Here is a 23,679-nt window from a genome sequence, read left to right as displayed (position 1 = left end):
GTAGGAGGTTTAGTATAGTGTACACTGAGAATACAGCTCCGCACTGTTAGATAGTTTTACTGTTATTCGCCTTTTTTAAAAGATATTTCGCAAGTTGTGTCGGCATTTGCATTGCCGCTGCGGTGGTGGATGTGTGGGCGAATGCTTATCACGCATATTTTTAAACTCCTGAATGTAAACTTACACACATAAGTTGTTATATACCCATTTCAACTTTAATAGCTTTAAGTGTATAATAAAAAGCAGTCACATTTACTTGCAATGGAGAGTGGACCTAATGTTGCTGAGAGTATTCTGCATATTTAAAAATCCCATGCTTTAACCAATAAATTTTGTGATATTTTGATATTGCTTGCAATGTAATATGAAAACAAGAACGAAGCTCAATACGGATATGGGATTTTTAGCCAGTAAAAATTGGGAAATATTTAAACACACTTATTTTCTAAGAGATGCTTTTGACTTTTTAGAGCTAAATTAGACATCGACAGATTAGCGTAGAAAACGCAAATATATCTGCAACATGCAAATATATCTAAACATGATTACAATTTATTTTTCTTATATAAGTACACATGAAAATTCTTTGAACTCACTAGGTGGCGCTGGATCCAACATATTCGAAAATCGCATTTATGAGCCGATTGTTTCTACGACGATGTCAAGCAAGATTGTTTTTACTTTGATAGAGTAATCGCACTGCACAGTGGTGAAAAGGGTGAAATTTAAAGTCCAAACGTGTCAACAACGAAAAGTTAAACTTCTTGTTCTCCACTATGATAAATATAGGTGTAAAATTATAATTTATATATTTGGGTGTTTGGCCGAGCTCCTCCTCCTATTTGAGGTGTGCGTCTTGATGTTGCTCCACAAACGGAGGGACCTACAGTTTCAAGCCGACTCCGAACGGCAGATATTTTTATGAGGCGCTTTTTCATGGCAGAAATACACTCGGAGGTTTGCCATTGCCTGCCGAGGGGCGACCGCTATTATAAAAATATTTTTCTTAATTTTGGTGTTTCACCGAGATTCGAACCTACGTTCTATCTGTGAATTCCAAATGGTAGTCACGCACCAACCCATTCGGATACGGCGGCCGTTTAAGAGTGTAGGGATCAGAAAATAAAAAACTATTTTTACGAATAAAGGCTAACATTGCGAACGATTTAGAAAGAATAAAGTTTATGTGGGTTGTGAAGTTCAGCTTGGAGTCACAATAAACACCTAGGTCCTTTAATTCACTAATTGACTTTAGCGGCGAGTTCGAGAGTAATCTGTTGGAACACCATTAAAAACTTTCTCATACGAAGTATAGTGACATTTATTAATGTTTAGGAACAAACGATTACGCACACAACAACTATATAAGTTTTTTAACTCACAGTGGAGAATGGATGAATCTTCTGGACATTTAATTTCATAATCGATTTTTAGATCATATGCATATAGAAGAAAATTACATAACGAAGAACAGGAACACATATCGTTAATGAAGAGGATAAAGAGTAGCGGACCTAGAACACTACCTTGTTGAAAACCAGACGAAGCAATAAAAGAATAAGACGATGCATTATCAATTCGAACGACACAGTGCCTATTATTGAGGTAGGAAATTAACCACTTCAGAAATTGAGAGCGAAAGCCGAAACGCTCAAGTTTAGCAATTCATATTGGGTGAGATACCCTATCAAAAGCCTTAGAGAAATTTATATAGATCACATCCATTTGGAAACCTAAACAGCTAAACTCGTTAATGTAGATCTACCCGTAATAACATAACAAATGCTTAACAGCAGCAATTTTGAAACTGCAGATAGTTTGGAAATCGGCCTATAATTTCAATATTATTTTTATTGCCGCTTTTAAGGATAGGATATCCAAGTATTGCTTCGTTGGTGTCAGAACTACGATTGATTTGAAGATCGGAGGAATACCTGTGTTGCGTGAACTGCACCACGTGTAAGCTTTGCCGCCCTCTGGTTTAAATTATGTTGCAAGGCTAGTACGTCGGATGCACAGGTTATTACATTGGGGAAGCTACAAAACATCTATTAATGTCATCTGTAAATAGAACGAAAAAAGAGGTTTAATAAATTGATTAGATGTTTAACTTTCGTTTTCAAACATTCTGCTTGAGAGCTAAGCTTGAAATCTTGATAAGGGTAAAAAAGTCGAATTAGAACTCTCCAACTTCAGCAATAACATGGCATGAGAAACTTTGAAAAAAAGCAAGTTAGGTTTGGAAAGTCAGTATAGATGGTGCCTACCTGAAACCCACTTCTGAGCCTCCCAGGATGAGGCTCAATATTCAAAAAATGATGTAAAATTAGTGGCAGTTGGCCATCAACTAACTTCATCAGGCTGTTGAGACTTTATTAAGTAATCAGCGAAGGAAAGCTTTTATTTAATAATTTTTCCAAAAGTTCGGAAGAAACGGTCACCATAGAGATTGGTTTATGGTTTGAGACCTCATTACTACTTTCTGACTTCAAAACTGGAGTAAGGGATGTGAACTTTCAACGATCTATAACCAAGGCAGTCGAGAGGAAAAGATTTAAGATAACGGATAAAGCGATACAAATAGATTGATTGCATTATTTTAGAAAAAATGTAAACACAGTTACTATCGTTATCACATTCTGTGGAAAATTTAAGAGAGACCCGAAATCCAAGGAATGATATGGCGGGGCACATTTACATATATGAAAGTTGCGTCATCAGCCATAAAGTTAAATTTAAAGATATGGGCAAAAGCAGACTCGGAAATTTTCTCATCAAAGATACCAGGTTGTTCAATAAGTTTTGAGGTGCGATAAGAAAAACACAAATTTATGGATTGAAATAAACTTCAATATTCAGTACAGCCTCCAATGAGATTCCAATTTATGATTTCCATTCCTCAAGTGAGAATATGGAAAGGCTACAAAATACACTTCCACTTCTATTATGAACTCATCATTTGATGAAAAACGTGCATGAGAAGTATGAATTTGTTTAGGTCTGCAAACAGATGGAAGTGACTAGGGGCTAAATCTAGTGAATTCGGTGGATGCTCGAACAATTCGAACTTTAATTCATGGATTTTAGCATTGTCCTGATGCTATTTTGCGAACTGGGTATTATTTCACAATTTTTTTCCTTTAGGTGGTCTAACATGTTACAATAATATTCAGAATTTATTGTTTTACCAGTTGGCAAGTAATCCACCAAAAAACTGGTGCTAAAACCTTATTGGCTGATTTCTGGACACGAACGCATTTCGGGGTCGAAGAAGCCGAGGTATTGGCTCACTTCTTTTTTTATTGAAAAAAAGAAATTAAATGCCGAAATTTAATAAATGTTTGTCATACCATTTTATTATATACCAGTATTCAACCGATTTGGTATGGGATCTACCAACTTTTTGATAGTTTTCTCGCCAATAATTTGCCATTGACCAATAGGCTGCCTTTAGCTTTCGTTCATTTCCAATTCATCCTACACGTTCTCGAAAGAGTTAAGATTTGGCGACTGTTGGGGATGAGAAAAATACTATATGCAAGCCACATTCGTAAATCGTGGGCCGTATTTTGGAGCCAATGTCGTGTTGTGAGGTTTTATGATTTGTTCAAGTTCAGTTTCTCAGCATTTTTTTTTTTTTTGAGGTTTTCCTTTAAAATATTGAAAAAAAAGGGCCTTGATCGAAGCTTCGCTATCTGAAAAGGTATTTATGTCTGCCTCCCAACAGCGAGCCCTAAGCATTTTGTATACTTGCAGGATCGCGAAGACTCCTGCTTGAAAAACGTTACTAGGCAGTTGGAAGGATACTCAAATACTGGCTGATCTAGGGAAAACCCCCCGATTTTGATTTGATTTGTCTATTCGCTAATGTATGTACTTTTATATATACAAGGTGCGTACAGTATTTGCGGACAACTTGATGGTGAAACTAATTAGCTTTTATTTTGAACAAAATTTAATGAAACTCACGAACTCAAACTTATTATGCCTATAAATAGTGTTATGAGGATGCTGATGGATGCTAGGAAGAGGAGGTTAAGGTCTAGGGAGTTAGGTGGCCAAAATTTCGGGGTTATGTGGTCATGGAAATTTTGAGCCATCCAATCTTGTATCGCCATCATTTTTTGTGAAGGAGCAGAGCCAAGCTGAGAGGTCGCTGTTTTCACAATTATCTCTAGAACCTCGATACATGTAACAAAATCCACTCGAAATCCTTGAGTAAAGAAATGTGGTGGTATGACATGTTCATTCATGTTCCCAACACCTAAAATCATAACTGGAACTTCGTGTTCATGCCAACGGGAGCCTTTATGACTGGAACATAGCCATCTGTCTGGTAGTTTTTGCGGTTGGTCTTTTAGTTTCAGCCAACATATTTTTAATCAGAAAAAAAACCCATAACATCTTAATCGCTTTAGGGAGTTTAATTTTGTTTAGAGTTCGTTTCCATCGGATAACTCACTGTCCTCGTGTTTACTCCGAAATAAACTGTATTCTGCACACAACCTAATATTTATACCCGAAATCTTCATGGGGAACTCGACGGATAAGAGCCTCAGAAATATGGAGCTCTTTCCCTCCCCTCAGCAATGATCGCTTGCACATGTTAAATAAATCCTGTAGATCAGACATTGACAGAACGTTCACAATTCACAGCGAACCTTATAACCGGGTGCACTTAAGAAAATTAGAGATTTACACACATTTCATCTCTTGATTTCTTAAGTTAAGTTATAGTTCTTCATGACTTATATAAAAAAGAACAAAAAAAACAATGGCATATGTATATGCATGTATTTGAATACCGTATGCATCCTGTACGCAAATACCATATGCAATATCATTAGACTGACGACAAAAGGAATTATGTTATGCATCTGCCTGCATATACCTTGTTCGTATGTCGTTAAGCGAAAGGGAATATGATAAAAAATAATAATTATTATTAATGCTAATAAAAAATAATAATTATTATTAACTATAATTAATGCAATAAGGCGACCGGATGACGCGTTTGGAGGAAATTAAAAATTAAGCATACTAATGAGGATTGTGGTACTCTGCTACTCCGAACAAGTAAAGCGTTTTTCAATAGGTACGCTTCAACTTTTTTCCGATAGGGAGGGCGAACGACGCAATACTTTTTATTTTTCGCTTGCCATTTGTAAACTTCATTAGTATACATTTCATCATGGAACGCTACACACTTGAGCAACGATTGCAAATCGTGCAAATTTTTTATGAAAATAATCGTTCTGTTGCTGCTACTTTGATCCAGATTTTTTCCAAAAAATCATCTTCAGTGATGAAGCTCACTTTTGGCTCAATGGCTTTGTCAACAAGCAAAATATGCGTTACTGGGCAGAAAGCAATCCACACGTGATTCATGAGGCACCGTTGCATCCCGAAAAAATCACTGTTTGGTGCGGTTTACATGCCGGCGGCGTAATTGGCCCATATTTTTTCGTTGACGAGAACGATCGCCACGTTACTATGAATGGAAATCGATACCGCGACATGATAAACAATTATTTTTGGCCGCAATTGAATGGTATGGACTTAGACGACATGTGGTTTCAACAGGACGGGGCCACAAGCCACACAGCACACGCTACAATTGATTTGTTGAAGAGTAAATTCGATGAGCGCATTATTTCCAGAAATGGACCGGTCGAATGGCCGCCGCGCTCGTGTGATTTGACGCCTCTAGACTATTTTCTTTGGGGTTATGTGAAGTCATTGGTCTACAGTAAGAAGCCGGCGACGATTTGTGAGCTCAGAGCCAATATTGAACGCGAAATTGCTGGAATTTCGGCCGATTTATGCAAAAGAGTGGTCGAAAATTGGGTTCAACGATTGGACTTCGTAAAACCTGCACGCGGTGGTCATGCAAAACAAATCAAATTTCATACTTAAATGTATATGTTCAAACTCGATAATAAAAAAAAAATTAGTTAAAAAAGTCGAACCGTTTGTGTTTTATTCAAAAAAAAAGTTCAAACGCTCTTACTGAAAAACGCTTTATAAAATACAGACCGACAAAAGTCTGCATACACCCCCCATTTCCACTGGATTGAAAGTTGAAAAACTTTACTGAAAAATGTATGTACACAGTTATATTTGAAAGATTTTTCTAATCATTATAAACTTAAAAAATCCATACATTAACATAAAATAGCAAAACTATGGCAAAAAAACCTAAAACCAACGTTGACAAAAGTTTACATACAGTACACAAATATCTTACACCAGAGTGAAAAATTTCACTTAACTCTAAGTAATATTGCTTCTTAGTATTTAGTTGGTCCACCATTAGCATCAATTACAGCTTGAAGCCGTCGTGGCATTGAGGTGACTAAATTTGTTAACTCTGTAGAAGTTATATTGTTCAAAGCTTCTTTGAGTACTGAAGCGCTTGAAATCGGATTTTTTTCTAATATTTCGATCTAAAATTTCTCTGACATGTTCAATAATATTCAAATCTGGGCTTTGAGGTGGTGTATTTAATTGCCTTGGAGCATGGTAAAGCAAACAATCGTTCACAATGTGTGCTGTGTGCTTTGGATCGTTATCCTGTTGAAAAACCAAACCTGGACCAAGCTCCAAATCATCCACCGAAGATTTCAGATTGACTTCCAATAGTGATTGGTATTTATAACGATCCATATTTCCTTCAATGAATAGGTAATAATCTTCCAACTCCAGATGCAGCAACAGCTCCCCACACCATTACATAACCACCTCCATGCTTCACTGTTGATACCAAATTCTTCGGACTCAATGCAGTATTTTTTTTTTCCTCCACACTTTTGCTCTTCCTTCGCCACCGAATATATATTATTAAACTTCGACTCATCTGTAAACACAACTTTTTGCCAAAAATCCATGCCCTTTTCCCTGTGTGCTTTGGCGAACTCCAGGCGAAGTTTCAGAAATAAGAGCCTTTTTTCGTGGTGTTCTACTATGAAATCCGTTTTTGTTCAGAGCTCTTTGAATTGTTCTTGGATGAACGCACTTGTTGGATGAGCTTGCTATATCCTCGGCCAATTTTGGAGCAGAAACTTTTAGATTTTTTTCCACTTCTTTTAGAATCAAACTGACGTATCTGCGCGATAGGTTGCTCGGGCGGCCACTGCGCAACTTATTTTCGGCGGAACCACTATTTTAAAGTTTTTTACAATGGTTTGGACTGTTGCACGACTTAAGTTTAAGGTTTTTGAAATTTCGCCATATGATTTTTTTTCCTGTGCTGAGTAACTAATTTTCTAACGTCAACTGATATTTCTTTTCGAGGAGCCATTGTAGATATTTAAGTATTCAAATTGCAACTAAAATCAATATTACCAAAGCAACAAACATAATAAAAGGAAAGAAATAGACAAACGGTATTTTACCGTTATCTGAACATAGGATATCAGAGTACAAGCTAGGAAACCGGTTCTGTATTTACACTTTTGTCAACGCTGCTTTAGCGTTTTTTTATCACAACTGTGTTGTTTTATGTTAAAGAATGAATTTGTTTAGTTAAGTGGATTAGAAAAAGATTTCAAATGAAATTGCATAAACACATTTTTAAGCAAAGTGTTTGTACTTTGTAAACAACGAAGGGGAGGGGTGTATGTAGACTTCTGTCGACCACTGTATGTAAGCAATTTATAGCTACATATTTTTATTTTACTTACATTTTTACTTGTTGCGTTTTCTTCTCAATAGTAGCAAGAAAAATGCGAGTGTAGAAGCTACATATTTGACAACTAAATTCGAATAACAGAAAGAAAGTCGTATTACGAGGGGTGCCTTTTATATGTCGGGATTAGAGAACAAAAACAAATTTTAATCATAGAAAATCACTTTATTGTTTTTCAAAATATTCTCCATGAAGATCTATACACTTTAACATGCGTTTGAACCAATTGTCGAAGCACTTTTGCTACTCTGAATGAGGTACCTCCAAAACATGCATTCTGAATGCCGCAACCACTTCTTCAGGGGTCGAAAAACGTTGACCTCTCAGTTTGTTTTTTACGTACGGGAATAAAAAGAAGTCATTCGGTGCCAAGTCAGGACTATACGGCGGATGACTGAGTGCTCAGAATGCAGTTGTTTGAGCCGATGTGTGAGGGCTCCCATTGTCCTGGTGAAGAGTGGTCCGTCTTTGGCGATTCCTAATTTCTTGGAAGACAACTGACAAACAAATGGTTGTGTACCACTCAGAGTTTACTGTTCTGTGATGTTCTAGTGGTACGGTTGCGACATGTCCACTTTTTCCGAAAAAACAGGCGACCATTTGCTTGGAAGTGCTTCGTGCGCGAACAACTTTTGTTGGATTTGGCTCATCTTGAAACACCCATACAGTCGACTGCTGTTTGCTTTCGGGCTCATACGCGTAAATCCATGATTCATCACCTGTCACGATGTCATAGACGTGTTTCGAAGCCCCGCGATCGTATTTTTTGAGCATTTCCTTCGACCAATCGACACGAGCCTTTTTTTGAGCGATTGACAAATTGTGTGGGATCCAACGCGAACAAATTTTTTTGACAGTCAAATGTTTATGCAATATTGAATGTATGCTGATCCCACGACTGCCTAAGATTGTCTCAATCTCACGATAGGTCACATGACGATCTTGCAATATCAGTTCGCGCACAGCATCAATGGTTTGCGGAACAACAACTGATTTTGGACGACCTTCACGAAATTCGTCTTGGAGAGAACCACGACCACGATTGAATTCACCATACCAGCGATAAACACTGGTCCTTGATGGAGCTTCATCGCCAAAAAATGAATTAAGTTCGTCCATGCAACGTTGCTGGGTTAATCCACGTCGAAAGTTGTAAAAAATAATCGCACAGAAATGTTCACGATTTAATTCCATTTTTGGACCGAGATGAATCTTTTAAGTTACTGCAAACAACACAAACGTTCTGAGTACGTAAAAGCCAAAAAATGTCAAGCTTTGCGATACAGCTGTCAGTTGCCAGATTGCAACACCAGGGTTGCCAAATCCCGACATATAAAAGGCACCCCTCGTAAAACGTACTTTTTTTGCGAATATGAACAATGCTTCACTCACATTGAATTACAGAGAAGGGCCCTAATTTTCTTACACACTGATTTTTAACGATACGCAGGTGTTGTCCTTTTCAATGCATCATTTTTATATTCTCTGCTCGTGTTAGGTTCATTAGTTCCACAAAAATTTAATTTTGTTTTTAAATCAATATTTTATTTTCCTTTTTTCCAGCCTGCGATCAGTTTCCATGGATTACGAAATGTTGGACAAATTGTAAGTATCAAATTGGTTTTTTATCGTAATAAATTTTTAAAATTTACGCAGAGCGACATTTTGAACTAAAGGAATTAAAAAAAATGTAGCTTAAGTACCGCACTTTGTGTATCTTGAAAGTCCAACCATTCAGTTCCATCATAGTAGTATCATAATAGCACAGAATGATACAATGGCTCTACACAGCAGTAGTAAGACCAATTCTCTACTATGGTATTGTAATATGGGGGAATGCTCTTGAGAAGGGTGTGAACATGAATAGAGTTGACAAGGTCCAAAGACTTGCATCTGCTCTTATAACCGGTGCAATATCAACCACACAATGTGACATTAAATTTGCTTCCGGGAGATCTGCAGGCACCTACCCTCGAGAGAAGAGTGGGAACGGCACGTGATAAGACAGGGCGAGTCCATCCATGTATACAAAGCTCGAGGGCAGAGTGGGCGGAGACGTATATTCCGAACATCTATCTCTTTCAGTTTTCGGCTTCCCGACTACCGTAGTGCCTTTCAGGCTGAACTGATGACAATAATGAAAGCCGTGACACTGATACAGTTTGACTTAACACGTGGTAGTGATATCTACACTTTCATTTATAGCCAGCCGGCAATAAAATTCTTCACAAAGCGGTCGACAACCTCCAAGGTAGCCATGAAATGCCGTACATCTCTTAACGAGCTGGCTGAGTAATTTCACTTAAATATAGCTGGAGTTCTTGGCCACTGTGAAACTTAGAGTAACTACAGAGTCAATGAACTAGCGAAACACGGTACTAAATTTACCCATGAGTGCAAGGACAATGACATAGCCATACCCTTGCAAACATGTAAGTTGCTTATCTTTGAAGAAATTGTAAGTACAGCGAATGATACCACATGCAGAATTGCCCGACAATTGTGGCCGACTCTCAATGCTAAACGCACAGAACTTCTGCTAAGACGACATAAGCGCAGTCCTAGCACACTGATTTCCATTATAACGGGGAATTGCCTAATCGGCAGGCACGCCCAGAGGACTGGTGGACAAACGCATGACTTCTGCAGAAGTTGTCTAGATGAGGAAGATGAAGAGACGATCTCGCACCTTTTGTGCCATTGTCCTGCTCTATCCATACGTAGATTTAGTATTTTAGGTAGACAATTCTTTAATGAATTTCAGATCTTAGTTATGTTGAAATCAATGACCAAAATATTTGAAAAGTACACACAGGCTTTAGGATAGATAAGGGCAAGTTCCCCACGCCGCACCCCAATGGGCTATGAGCCTGAATGTGTCCCACAGTGGACAACCGCTTCAACCTTACCTTACATTGGTTTATTGTTTTTGTTTTTTACCTTTTACAATTACATTTTTTATTTCAATTTCATTAAATTTAAATTCCTGCTGCTGTAAAAGGAATTTTCAAAAACAACTCTATATTTCAAAAAGAGTGGCGACTTCAGATATTCTCTCAAATTATTTTGATATTTTGAGTGCGTGGAAATACGCAATATAGTAAATTCGGAAAAATGGAGGCTAGAGAGAGACTCTCTACATTCTAAAACTTAAAATTCTATCAGGCGCCCTAAAAAACAATATAGTCCGTCCGGACTGAGCTTTAAATGTCCGTATGTATGTTGTTTGGCCGGATCATTAAAATTGTCTTTTATAAAATAAAAAAACACCATTTGAACTATATATTTAGGGTATCAACCTCCGGCATGACAGCATTGCCCGGATCACTGAAGCTGACTTTCTGCTCTTCATGCCCATAAAGTTAGTCATATGGCTTTCAAAAGTTCGTGCATTTTCTTGTCTAATACATACTTTTTAATCAGAGGTATGAGCAACTCCGCTGATCACGGATTGTCCTAACATACCCGTTCGGTTTGAGTTGTTATCCCTGTCATCATATCTAGGACTAAATGTCTTTCTACTCTTCTTCCTAAGATGTTTTAATTTTTTCCATTTACCGAATATTTTCTCTTCTATAACTAACATTTTGTCAGTACCTCGAATTTTCTCCTTGGCCTCCTGCTTGTCAATTTGATAATAACACTCCTACCACTATCCTTTTCCGTTAATTTCTCTTCTCTCATAGTGGAACCCAGCGAAGAAACGGTCTATCGCGTTACTAGCGAACTACTGAAAATTTATTGTGCTCGCCGCGTACGTATCTTCTATCCGGATAGACGTACCAAAAGCCAACTGTATACGAATGAATTAAGCAAAACTCATGGCAGCCCTTCGGACGTTATAGGTAAGTAAGCAAATATCTGTAAATCCAAATAAAAATTAATATAAAAGACAAATTTTTTCATCTACAGGCGGCCTGCACACGCTAACTGCAAGAGATCTGCGCATTGAGGCATTACAACGTCCACGAAATCCGCTCAAATTCACACCTGGCGATCACTATGCGCTGCGCACGCCTGAAGGTATGCAACGAAATTCCCAAAGAAAGAACCAACTATTAAGAAAAGTATTGCGAGCTGTGTAAAACAAAACAGCAGAATTCCTTTATTTGCTTGTGCTTTTAAGCTACTTAGACACTTTTATACTTTTGCATTTTTCATGTGAAAGTTTTTCACCTGCTGCAGCTTCTACTGCAAACATTTGTATTCTTTGCTTTTTTTTAATTGTTTCTACACTGTAAATACCTATGTATGTATGTATGTCTTTGTTGCTTGTGGCATGCATTGCAGAATGCCGGAACGAGCTAATACGCATGGGTAAAGTTATAGACAAATTAATAGAGCCAACATTGCGGAGAGCCAGGGAGAACTTAAAACGTCAGGCCGAATGTGATGATGCTGCAATAGCTGCAAAAACAACAACTGCAACAACAGGGAAAGTGGTAACGGCCAAGGCAGACACAGTAACAAAGAAAATGTCCAGCTCAAAGGAGCGAAGAGTCGAAGACCTATGTAAGGAAAAGAGGGTGAAACAGGCGGTAAAGAAGGTGAGTAAGAGAATGAAAGGACGTACAAATATTTACAATCAGCAAGCGCTACAGAAAACTGAAAACAAAGCAGTATAGATAGCAGTTTTTAAAGTGCTGAAGTTATAAGTCGTTTGACATGCAAACAAGCAAACAAAAAGAAAAAAAAACACCTGCAATACGTGAAAGAAAGTTAAGAGTAGAGAACAGCAAAGGTTGAACGTTGGGAGCAGTTTCATGCACTTGCCTCCCATCTATGTATGTTGTAAAACTATTGTTATTTTATTCTTTCAAAACTTTATACTAATTTCAATTATTTAATTCTCTGTTTTTTTTCTTCCCCCATTCGAATAGCAAAAGAAGGACCCTTGCAATCCCTACACTGCCTTGCTGCGCTCTAAAGATTTTCCCACCTTCGAGGCTTACATGAAATGCATGAAACACTACGAGCGTCAGTAAGTAAATATTCGAACAAAGCCAGCATAGTTGTGCAAAAAACAAAAAAAAAAAGGCCGCATAAAAGCGCCCTGAAAGGTTTGTGTGCGGCAAATTAAAAAAATGTATACATATGCACATTGTAAGCATCACGCATAGCTCGTATTGCAGCTTAGACCCGCGGCAATGATGCATTCACATAAATTTGCAAGTCTATGCTCATGCTTGTGCGCATGGGTTTGCAAGAGTGCATGTGCAACATTGCCTTGCCGAAGGTTTTAATTAATGCAACACTTGTCAGCGCGTACGTAACTTACGTCCAATAGCAACTGTCATGTAACGCCGAGAATCAAAGCAAACTAAGGCTCATTAAAATAAATTAACATGAATTTGTATATCCGCTTAAATGTGCATATTTTCCCTTTTCTTCGTCGAAGCGTATGTACACATGACGAGCTCGAAAACTGCACGCTTTTGTTGAATAGTAAATTTTACATCTACATATTTATACACCACATTTTATATATAATAATATTTTTGTGTTTCAGACGATTCAAGTATCTCGAAGGCCTACAGCCCGTCTATCCCGAGAAACAAAAAGCTATTATATTGGCACGCTACGAGGAGCAATTGAAAGTGTCTCAACAAAAATTCACACCGAAAATTGAAAGGAGATACAAATATCTTATGAAAAGCGTAAGTAGCGGTATTTTCAATGGGAACAAAATAATTTTGCATTTAAATAAAAGCGCACCCTTGCATTTTGTTGTATAATCTAGCATTGTTGCGACGTTTCTCAAGGTTTAAATTATTATACCTGTAATGGTGAAGGTTTCAAAAGCGCAAAGTTTGAAAATGATCAAAAATGACTGAAATTCTGAGTTGGTACTCACAATTTTAAATCACTTAAGTCGGTCGTAATGATCGCTCCACCAGGCAGACTTTACCTGCTATAGTGGGTACATAAATCCGACTTTAGCCAATGTCTTTCACAGTGAGACAACGTACCGACTGGAGGTACCGGAAACATCGCAGCTGTAAGAGCTTCAGTTCAAAATAAGTCATTTCAGTCAATTCCACATCCCAGACATAAATTGGGAATCTCAATCCTCCTTGTGGTGAATTTTCTGTAAAAATCTTTACCTACACCCTTACAATATCCAAGGATAATAGATAAAAGGTTTGCGCGTTATGTATGGTGAAAATAAATCTTTTTGAAGGGTCCTTGGATTCTACGTCATTCGTGAAACACAAAACGAGTGACGTCGGCATTTCTGTCGAATTCGCTCAGAGCCGAATAACGGTCTGCTAGGTAGTACACCTCTAAGAATCTTTTCACCATGTACAATCTATATACATATATAAAAATTAAGCCGAAAAAGAGTGTACATTTGTCTCCGGTAATCTCAGCAACGCGTGTAAGGAAAACAAGGAAAGTTTCACACATTGTTGGTGTTACTTTGGCAAAGGTTTCTGTGAAGTTTGGTTGAAATCCGATAACGTGTGTGTGTGCGGTGCGTCGGTTAAGTGAGTGTGTTTTTGCTATTTGCCGCACGTATTTTTTGTACCGCACATAGCATTCATTAGAATTGAATACATTTTGGTCGTGTGTGTCTGGGCCGATTATTATGAAATTTGGTATATATAAATATTTTTCCACGGAGAAGGTCAGTATAATATGGTTATTGATTACACTCCCCACCAGGGGGCGCTGCCGAAGGCCAAAACGAGGACCCGGGTAACCATAGGATGTGTTTTTACATTGTGGGTATCAAATCAAAGCTACTGATGAGTGCTTTAATACAGAGTATTTTTTAGATCTCTGAGTGACCAGGGTCTCGAGATATAGCCGAAAAGGTGGACCAAGGTACCCTTGGATATGTTTGTACAATATGGGTATCAGATGGAAGCTGTTGATGAAAGCTTTTAAGTGAAGTAATTTTTACTGCCCCGTAAGTTATAGTGAAAAATTCATTGTATCATTGCCGGCGTGATTGGTGATCGTTTCCTTAATTTTTTTCAGAAAGGTTATGCTAATATGAGATATTACCTATGGTATATCATTCATATATTTACGTATTACCTGTGTTCTCACAAATATACGGTTGAAGCAAATATATGTCAGTTTTTTTACTTCGCCTGGAAAAGTTTATATAAATTTAAGAAGAGTAAATAGAACTTATTTTATATCAGACTTCACGCAAAAAAGTCATTTGCACCTGAACACATAGCTGGGTTAAAGCGGAGCGAGCAAATGTAGCAGATGAATTGGCTGCATGTTTGAAATCATCATATTTGTGGAGACATGTTCAAACACTCAAACTAACTACAAATGTACGTGTTCTAATGCAAAATGATCCATCTGCTGCTGAATTTTCACAGCAATTATTAGATATTGCACGGTTGGCGAAGTGGCAAGGGCGATGAATTTTCACAAGCTTCATTCTCTTTCTTTTCTGACAATGTAATCAGTAATTAAACTTTGCGATGATTATCCAAGAAATTTTTGGATGAAATACAAACTGCATAACTGCAAAATCGCATAAAAGTAATCCGCATAAACGAAACCTTAGAGCATACGCAAAAAATCTTTAGTGTGGCGTTGAAACGTATACGCATGAATAAATTCAACTGAGGTTGCCTATAAGTCTGTATAATTTTACATTCTTTACATTTGTCTAGGTCATAAACTTATTCGAATTTTTCGATTCGACTGCCGATATTTAAATTACCAAAGTTTAACATAACATATCTAACAATTTTCGTTAAAAAAAAATTATTCAATTTAATGGTTTTATCGCGACTTCACTGTATTACAAAGCACAATGCACGTATAATGACTTCATCTGCATAGTTAGGCATTGAATGAAGTCAAAGAAAATATGCTTGAATGGCTTGGCCTTTACTACTTAGTTTAGCTGGTAGTTGTTGATTTGCAAGCTAAAAAAATAAAGGAAATAATACTTTTGTTGTGTGTCTGATGAATGCCGGTTTGTATCTACAAATTTATTTGCCCATTCACCAGCAAAGTAACATTAGAGTGGCCTTATACGTATGGAGAAAAATAAAACAACAAAACGCAATGTTTCTCTTCCAAAATTTATTCAGCTAAAAATTACCATTCGGAATACACAGATAGAAGGTTGGTTCGAATCTCGGTGAAACCAAAATTAATAAAACTATTTTTCTTATAGCGGTCGCCCCTCGGCAGGCAATGGCAAACCTCCGAGTGTATTTCTGCGATGAAAAAGCTCCTCATAAAAATATCTGCCGTTCGGAGTCGGCTTTAAACTGTAGGTCCCTCCATTTGTGGAACAACATCAAGACACACGCCACAAATAGGAGGAAGAGCTCGGTCAAGCACCCAAAAAGGGTGTACGCGCCAATTATATATTATATATATATATAGTAGAGTTTTTGGCCGTAGGCCTATTATTTAGGCATTATGAGCGTTTATGTTAATCAATTCGCCCAAAAAGAAAGAATTTATGGGAAAACAACTCGAGGATTTTGCGCTATGATAATGCATCATCGCACAGTGCCATCATTCTCCGCGAATCCACCTGATATGACCTGCTACTGCTACGTTTTAACAGCCGAAAGGAAGTAATGGAAATATCGAAGACTGCTCTAATGGCTATACCTAAAATATAATTCCGGAAATATTTCGAGAACTAGATCAACCGCTGCCAAAGGGCGTTGCTGTTGAAGGGGAATACTTTGAAGGCCATTATATCACTTTGTGTAATAGTTCAGAAACTTTTTAACGAAGGTGGCATTGGTAACTACAAGCATGTGTGGATTTGCGCACGAAACTGCACTTGCAACGCTCTAATTTATTAATCACACTTGCATGAAATTTCGGGTGCGATAGTTGATTTTTTCTGCAACTCGGTTATTAGTTCGCCAAATTCACTGATTTCAGTCATTTTATAAAGATGAGGAACTAAAGATGTTGAAAATGGTACTAATCTTATGAAATGAGATATGCCGGGCTAAAATTAAAAAAAGCAAGAATCATAAATTTTCCATATTTCAATCGCTGTTGTTTTGGTTGGCCCACAACTTTGTGCATTTATGTATGTTTTAAGCTAGTCGCATATTTATAGGACAGAGACCGAGAATCCGAGCTCTTGTCAAAATAAGAGCCACCCTAATATGTTGCAAATATATATATATACATATGAATAACGATAAGTTATAGTTACAAACTGTAAACATGTTAGAAAGAGTGTGCCCCAAGTAAAAAGAGTTTGTTGTTAATTAATGAAGTGGAGTTTCTGTTGATCTGAACTGCAAAAATTGTAATAAATACAAATAATGAAAAGAAAATGGAAACATACATAACAAGTGGCTACGAGCTCCATATACATATAATACAGTTACACATAAATATATACGGAAGGCTTTAAGCCTATGCTGTCCAACTTCTCTACGCCTTGACAAGAACGCGTGCTTTATATATTACATTTTGATGTGGAAACTCTGCACTTATTTAATACATTTATCAAATTGCAAAAATAAGAGCACACCATCTTATTATCCACCAGAATATTTGTTATTGAGTTACTTTATTTGGGGGGAATTGCAATTGAAGGTTTGCTCTAGAAACTAATATACTTTTTCAATCAATTAATGTTTCATATCTGTTTTGCGTGTCGAATCCTCGTCTTTCTGAATAATAGTAGGAATTCATAAGTTCAGTCAGCTACGACAACCAAATTACCCGCCGACGGTCAACTATTAATTTCGCGATTAAATGCACCTACACCAATTTCTTTTCATCTCCAATCTGTCCGTGAAAGACATGCGAGTTTTTAAACATGACGCTATTGAAGGCCGCACCGTTTTCCTGTAGCAATTCAAATTTAAAATCTTTTTTTTTAGTAAACACGTTCACGAGTAGCAAAAGTGCGGCCTTTATTTGCCTTTAAAACTTGAAAATGTATTACTCATAGTGGAAGCCTTTCGGAAATCAATAGCTTTGACAAACGAAAAGCATAGCGAGAATAAGCGAGAGTAAGTGGAAAGCCCAGAATACATCGTTCACTCATACGTTTACAAATAAAGGCTTGTTTACGTTCAAAGGTCAAATATGTTAAAAACTGATGGCGCCACCCATCAGTATTCTCTGCAAGGTGCTGAGGCTAATACGACTAATGATGTTTTCCAATAAGACTCATTTTCACTTTGAAATGAGTAATGAAAGTGATAGTAAAGTGGAATGGCAAACTGTGACAAGCAAAAGACGTCAGTTAGGCTCTCCCACTATTGATCACAAGCGAACAAGGACAGAAGGCAATAAAAACATAGTAGAAAATATTAACAATACTATAAACAACAACCACAACAATATCATAATCAGCAATTCCAGCAGCACAAACATGTTTGCCGGATTACAAGACGAATCAGACGGTAATAATGGACAGCAGAATGAAGAAGAGACTACACCAAAACCACCACCAATTATTATACCTAATATAAGCGACATTAGCGGTATGATTAAGTATTTTGTAAGTGTTATAAATAAATGCGAATTTAGTTATAAAGCTCTGAGAGATGGTCAAATTCGAGTAATGGTGAAGTCTATAGATTCATACAGAACTTTAATAAAAGCTATGAAAGAGAAAGAAATTAACTTTCATACATATCAACTTAAGCAGGAGCGTGCATATAGAATTGTCTTAAAGAATTTACATTTTTCTACTCCAGAAGGTGAAATAAAGAAAGAAATAGAAGCATTAGGTTTTCAAGTTAGAAACGTCAGCAATATAAGAAGTAGATTTACTAACATGCCCTTGTGCATGCATTTTGTCGACTTAGAACCAAACAACAACAATAAAAATATCTTTAATTTGAAACATCTTGGTAATGCTATTGTTAAGGTTGAGCCGCCAAAGAGGGTAATTGATGTTGTACAATGCCATCGGTGTCAAGAGTTCGGACACACCAAATCATACTGCTCTAAGCCGTACAGGTGTGCGAAATGTGGTCTGGATCACCCAACAGCTGAATGCGTAAAAAGCAAAGATACTCCTGCCAAATGCATTAACTGTTTGCAAAACCACCCAGCGAACTATAAGGGTTGCAAGGTGTACCAAAGCCTTGCCAAAAAACCAAACATTTCAGATAGGAGGCAAAATTTTGCATCCTATTCTTACACTGCTCAAGGTTTTCCTCAACTAAATAATTTTACACAAAGAGAAAACATAAATGCCAATCCAAACATATCATATGCCCAATGTGTCAAAAGTAATTCTAATCAAGATAATAATGTTCTTGAAAAAATTGAAAACTTACTTTCTAAACAAATTGAACTCACTCAAAGCTTGTTTAAAATGATGTCCCTTTTAATGGAAAAACTATGCAAGTAAATCTACGAATAGCGATCTGGAATGCCAATGGTTTAAGTAATCATACCGAGGAAGTAACAATGTTCCTCAATTTAAACAATATTGACATCTTGCTAGTGTCCGAAACTCATTTCACGACTAAATCATACTTTAAAATTGTAGGGTACGATCTTATTTGTGCAAACCATCCACGCAACAAAGCCCATGGTGGCTCAGCCATTTTAATTAGATCTGAGATCAAATATGAAAGTCTGGAAGAAGTCAAAGAACAATACTTACAAGCAGCCGGGGTTAAAATTAAATGTTATACCCATGAGTTACCAATATATTCAGTATACTTCCCTCCGCGATTCAATCTTAAAGCTGACCAATATGTTGAGATTTTTAAAAATTTTGGACCCAAATTTTTTGTTGGTGGAGACTTCAATGCAAAACACCCTTGGTGGGGCTCTAGGCTCATCAACCCAAAGGGCAAAGAACTCGAAAGATGCATTACCCAAAGAAACTTTTCTATATTATCTACAGGTACACCAACTTATTGGCCAAGCGATCCGAAAAAAATTCCGGACCTTCTTGACTTTGTGGTATACACTGGCATACCCAGTTGTAAGTTAAGCATTCAGAACAGTAATGATCTCAGTTCAGATCACTCTCCTTTAATTGTTATATACAATGACAACGTTTATCACATTTCCAAGAAATATAAAATACTTCGTCCAAAAACTGACCCCGAATCTTTTCAATATTGGATTGATAAACATATTGATCTGAATGCGCCGTTAGAAACGGGAATTGAGCTAGAAGCAGCAATAGAATCATTTACGAACCTTATTCATGAGGCCGCATACCTGTCTAGCCCGACAAAGGACCAACCCATTTCTAATAACCATTCCCAAGTCCCATCAGAGATATTGGTGCTCATTAATACCAAAAGAAGATTAAGGAAAGCCTGGCAGGAAAATAGATACCCTGCTCAAAAGAGAGATCTTAATAGAGCAAAGAAACAACTGAAATTAAAGCTTGCTGATTTTAAAAACCAGACTTTTAGCTCGTTTATTAAGAACCTTGAACCCACTAAAAATGATGATCACAGTCTTTGGAAAGCAACCAAATACCTTAAGCGACCAACCAAACGTAAAGTAGCAGTACGAGATTCAGTCGGCGTATGGTGTAGGAGTGACGAGGCCAAAACAGAGGCATTTGCAAAACACCTCTTTGAAACTTTTCAACCTAATTCCGTAGGTACCAGCAGTGATGAAGTAGAGATATTGAACTTTCTCGAATCTCCATGTCAAATGGACTTACCAATCAGTAAGATATCAAATAATGAAGTTACTACAGAAATTCATAGATTAAATAACTACAAATCACCTGGATATGACTACATCGATAGCAAAGTAGTTAAGGCTCTTCCTGAAAAAGCTATACAATTCCTAACCATAATATACAATGCTATTCTTAATTTATACCATTATCCCACCCAGTGGAAATGTGCCATTGTGGTCATGGTACCAAAACCCAATAAACCCGAGAATAGTGTCAAGTCTTACCGTCCTATTAGTCTGCTGGTAACATTTTCGAAAATATTCGAAAGAATATTTTTGCAAAGAATGTTGCCTGTAATTGAGGATCATAACATCATACCTGAACATCAGTTTGGGTTTAGAGTAAGACATGGTACACCAGAGCAGTGCCACAGGGTCGCAAATGTAATTACAGCTGCACTGGAAGAGAAAAAATACTGTTCTGCAGCCTTTTTAGATGTTGAACAAGCATTTGACAGGGTATGGCACCAGGGACTTCTATTCAAAGTAAAAAAGATATTACCAGCACATTTCTATCTGGTACTTAAATCTTATTTAAGTGACAGACACTTCTATGTAAGGTACGGGGATGCCTCATCTGAAATTTATAACATTAATGCCGGTGTACCCCAAGGTAGTGTCTTAGGTCCTGTCCTTTATACTATATTTACAGCTGATATGCCCAATTCAGAAAAAGTAGAAGTAGCAACTTTTGCTGATGATACAGCATTTATCGCTTATAACGAGTCCCCTGTAGAAGCTTCATATCTTTTGCAAAATCAACTCCAAATTTTGGAGTCTTGGCTTAACAAATGGAAAATAAAAGTTAATTCCGAAAAATCTACACATGTCACTTTTACATTAAGAAGAGAGCAATGCCCTGCTGTATTTTTAAATAATAAACAAATTCCCACTAGTGACAGAGTTAAATATTTAGGGATGCATCTTGATCGACGCCTCACGTGGAAAAGTCACATTCAGGCTAAGCAACAACAACTAAATATTAAAACAACACGTATGCACTGGCTGCTTGGCCGTAACTCTCAACTTAGCCTAGAAAACAAAATACGGATCTACAAAGCTATTCTGAAACCCATTTGGACCTACGGAATACAGCTATGGGGAACTGCTAGCAACTCCAATGTGGAGATCTTGCAACGTTACCAATCGAAAACATTGCGAAGCCTTGTTAATGCCCCTTGGTTTATTACCAATGAATCTATCCATAAGGACTTAGGTATTCCTTTTGTAAAGAATGAAATTCGAAAATATAGTACTAGATATCTGAAACGATTATCTAATCACATAAATCCAGCTGCCATTTGTTTATTAGACACAACCAATGAAACTATACGGTTAAAACGCAATCATATATTAGACTTGCCATTCCTCTAGTATGAATCTACTCAACCTATAAACTTTAAGGTAAAATTAAGTAAGTTAATCTTAAGTGATAATATTAACAAACAATGAATTTAAGCAATCTTGAAGTACTAATTAATTTTAATAATTAAAAACGAACTGTACAAGTTAATAAGCTGTTGTAATTTCTATGTAGATTTGCACAAAAGCAAAACTACCGCTGCCATTATCTTATAAGATCTAATTTGCTGAATGTCTTATAGTAGATAGATTGCAAATAAAGTAAGTTATAAAAAAAAAAAAAAAAAAAAAATTTTCACCTTAGCGGTTATGTTAATATACAAAATTCTCGCATTTCTTCAAGTGAGTAGCGAGTGTTACCGTGCCAAGACAACCGATTTTTCGTTTCCCTAAATTGAATAAAAAAGCTTACAATTTAATGTGCACGCTTTTTACATATCTTGTAAAGTTAAACAATAATTATTATTCTGTAAAAAAATATAAAAAGTTGGAAACAGTGTTTTCTAAAGTCGAATAATCTGCTCGAACGGCGATGTCAGCTGGTCGCCTTGAAGCTATGATTTGACTCCATTAGACTTTTTTGTAGAGTGCTGTTAAGGTGGAATGGTAGGTAAGCCAACCATTCAAAGATAATTCACGCCTTGAAATACGAAATCGAAATTCTTATTCAATATTATGTCAAAATTCGCAAAAATGTACTCAAAACTTGGGTTGAAAGAATGAGCTACTGTAAATACCGCCTTTGATATTATTCGAAAGGAGTTTCATTCCAATATAAAAGTCGTAAAGGCAATTTGTACTCATTGCAGCAAAGAAAAAATAATAAAAAACAAAAAAGCATAGATAATATTCATACTCTGTACAATAATTGCCCTGTGCATTCATATAAGTACACCATAACATATGTATGAACATAAGTCTTTCGAAATTCTTGTTTTGATATAACTATAATTACAAAATATTCGAGATTTGATAAAATAGCAATAGGTAAATAGACACATTTTTTCTAAGGTATGATTAAAAACAGAGTCTAGGTGTAAGAATTTATGACTCTATGTCATGAGAATTAAATTTTATGAATGTTTTACTATAAACGAATGTATGCATACATAACACATGGGCTGAAACAACAAAAAGTTGCGTGCGTTAGCTGACATCGTAGAGATATCAAAAGTATGTGTTGGCTTTATACTCGTATTGCATGAGCATTTGACTATAAGGAAACTCTGTTCAGAGAGGGTGTCGTGTTTGCTCACCAAAACCAGGAATATGTTGATGATTCTGAACAGTGGCAAAACTACATGAATTGAACTTTGAATTGTTCCCACATCCACCGTATTCGCCAGAAGACTAATGGCTGTACGCAGACATAAAAAAATGCTAAGAAATTTCACTCGAATGAAAAGGTTATCGCTGAAACTGAGCCCTATTTTGAAGATAAATCGTTCTACAATAGTGGTATTAAAATGTTTGGGCGACGCTAGAATGATTGCGTTGTCTTGATGAAAAATTCATTGTTATATAAAGATAGTTTTGAACAAAAGAAATGTATTTTCATTGCTGGGCCCATGTGTTAAAAAGTACGATTAGACTCAAATTCCCGGTAGGAAAAATATTAGAGGAATTTTTCGAAAATAAGTTGAAATGAAATTATAGTTTTTGTTGTATGATCCCAAATATTGGGTAGTCGAAAAAGTCTTTTCGTATTTTGTCAATAGATGTCGCAAAGCCAGAATTGACGCCTCGAAAGGTTATGCTGTGTGTTTGGTGGGATTGGAAAGGAATCATCCACTATGAGCTGCTCCAGCATGCTCGAACGATTGATTCTACACTTTACTGTCAAGAACTGATGAGATTGAAGCAAGGAATCGAAAAAAAAACGGCCAGAACTGATCAGCAGAAAGGGCGTCGTCTTCCATCAGGGCAACGCTAGGCCACACACATCTTTGATGACTCGGCAAAAACTGGGAGAGCTTGGCTGGGAAGTTTTG

At 36.9% G+C, this 23,679-nt stretch overlaps 1 protein-coding gene across 1 annotated transcript in view; it reads left to right on the top strand.

Moving 5' to 3' along the window:
- LOC128862224 (dynein axonemal heavy chain 3) overlaps nucleotides 1–23,679 on the top strand; it is a 279,729-nt gene that overhangs the window by 4,896 nt on the left and 251,154 nt on the right. The window contains exons 3-8 of the mRNA XM_054100729.1: nucleotides 9,251–9,292; nucleotides 11,374–11,532; nucleotides 11,600–11,710; nucleotides 11,978–12,234; nucleotides 12,568–12,668; nucleotides 13,197–13,344. Coding sequence (XP_053956704.1) covers nucleotides 9,251–9,292; nucleotides 11,374–11,532; nucleotides 11,600–11,710; nucleotides 11,978–12,234; nucleotides 12,568–12,668; nucleotides 13,197–13,344 — 818 coding nt within the window. The remainder of the gene's footprint in view (nucleotides 1–9,250; nucleotides 9,293–11,373; nucleotides 11,533–11,599; nucleotides 11,711–11,977; nucleotides 12,235–12,567; nucleotides 12,669–13,196; nucleotides 13,345–23,679) is intronic.

The sequence above is a fragment of the Anastrepha ludens genome, chromosome 4 (genome assembly GCF_028408465.1).
Source record: "Anastrepha ludens isolate Willacy chromosome 4, idAnaLude1.1, whole genome shotgun sequence".
NCBI lineage: Eukaryota > Metazoa > Arthropoda > Insecta > Diptera > Tephritidae > Anastrepha > Anastrepha ludens.
The sequence above is the reverse complement of the archived record's forward strand: the minus strand, read 5'-3'. Positions and strand labels throughout refer to the sequence as shown.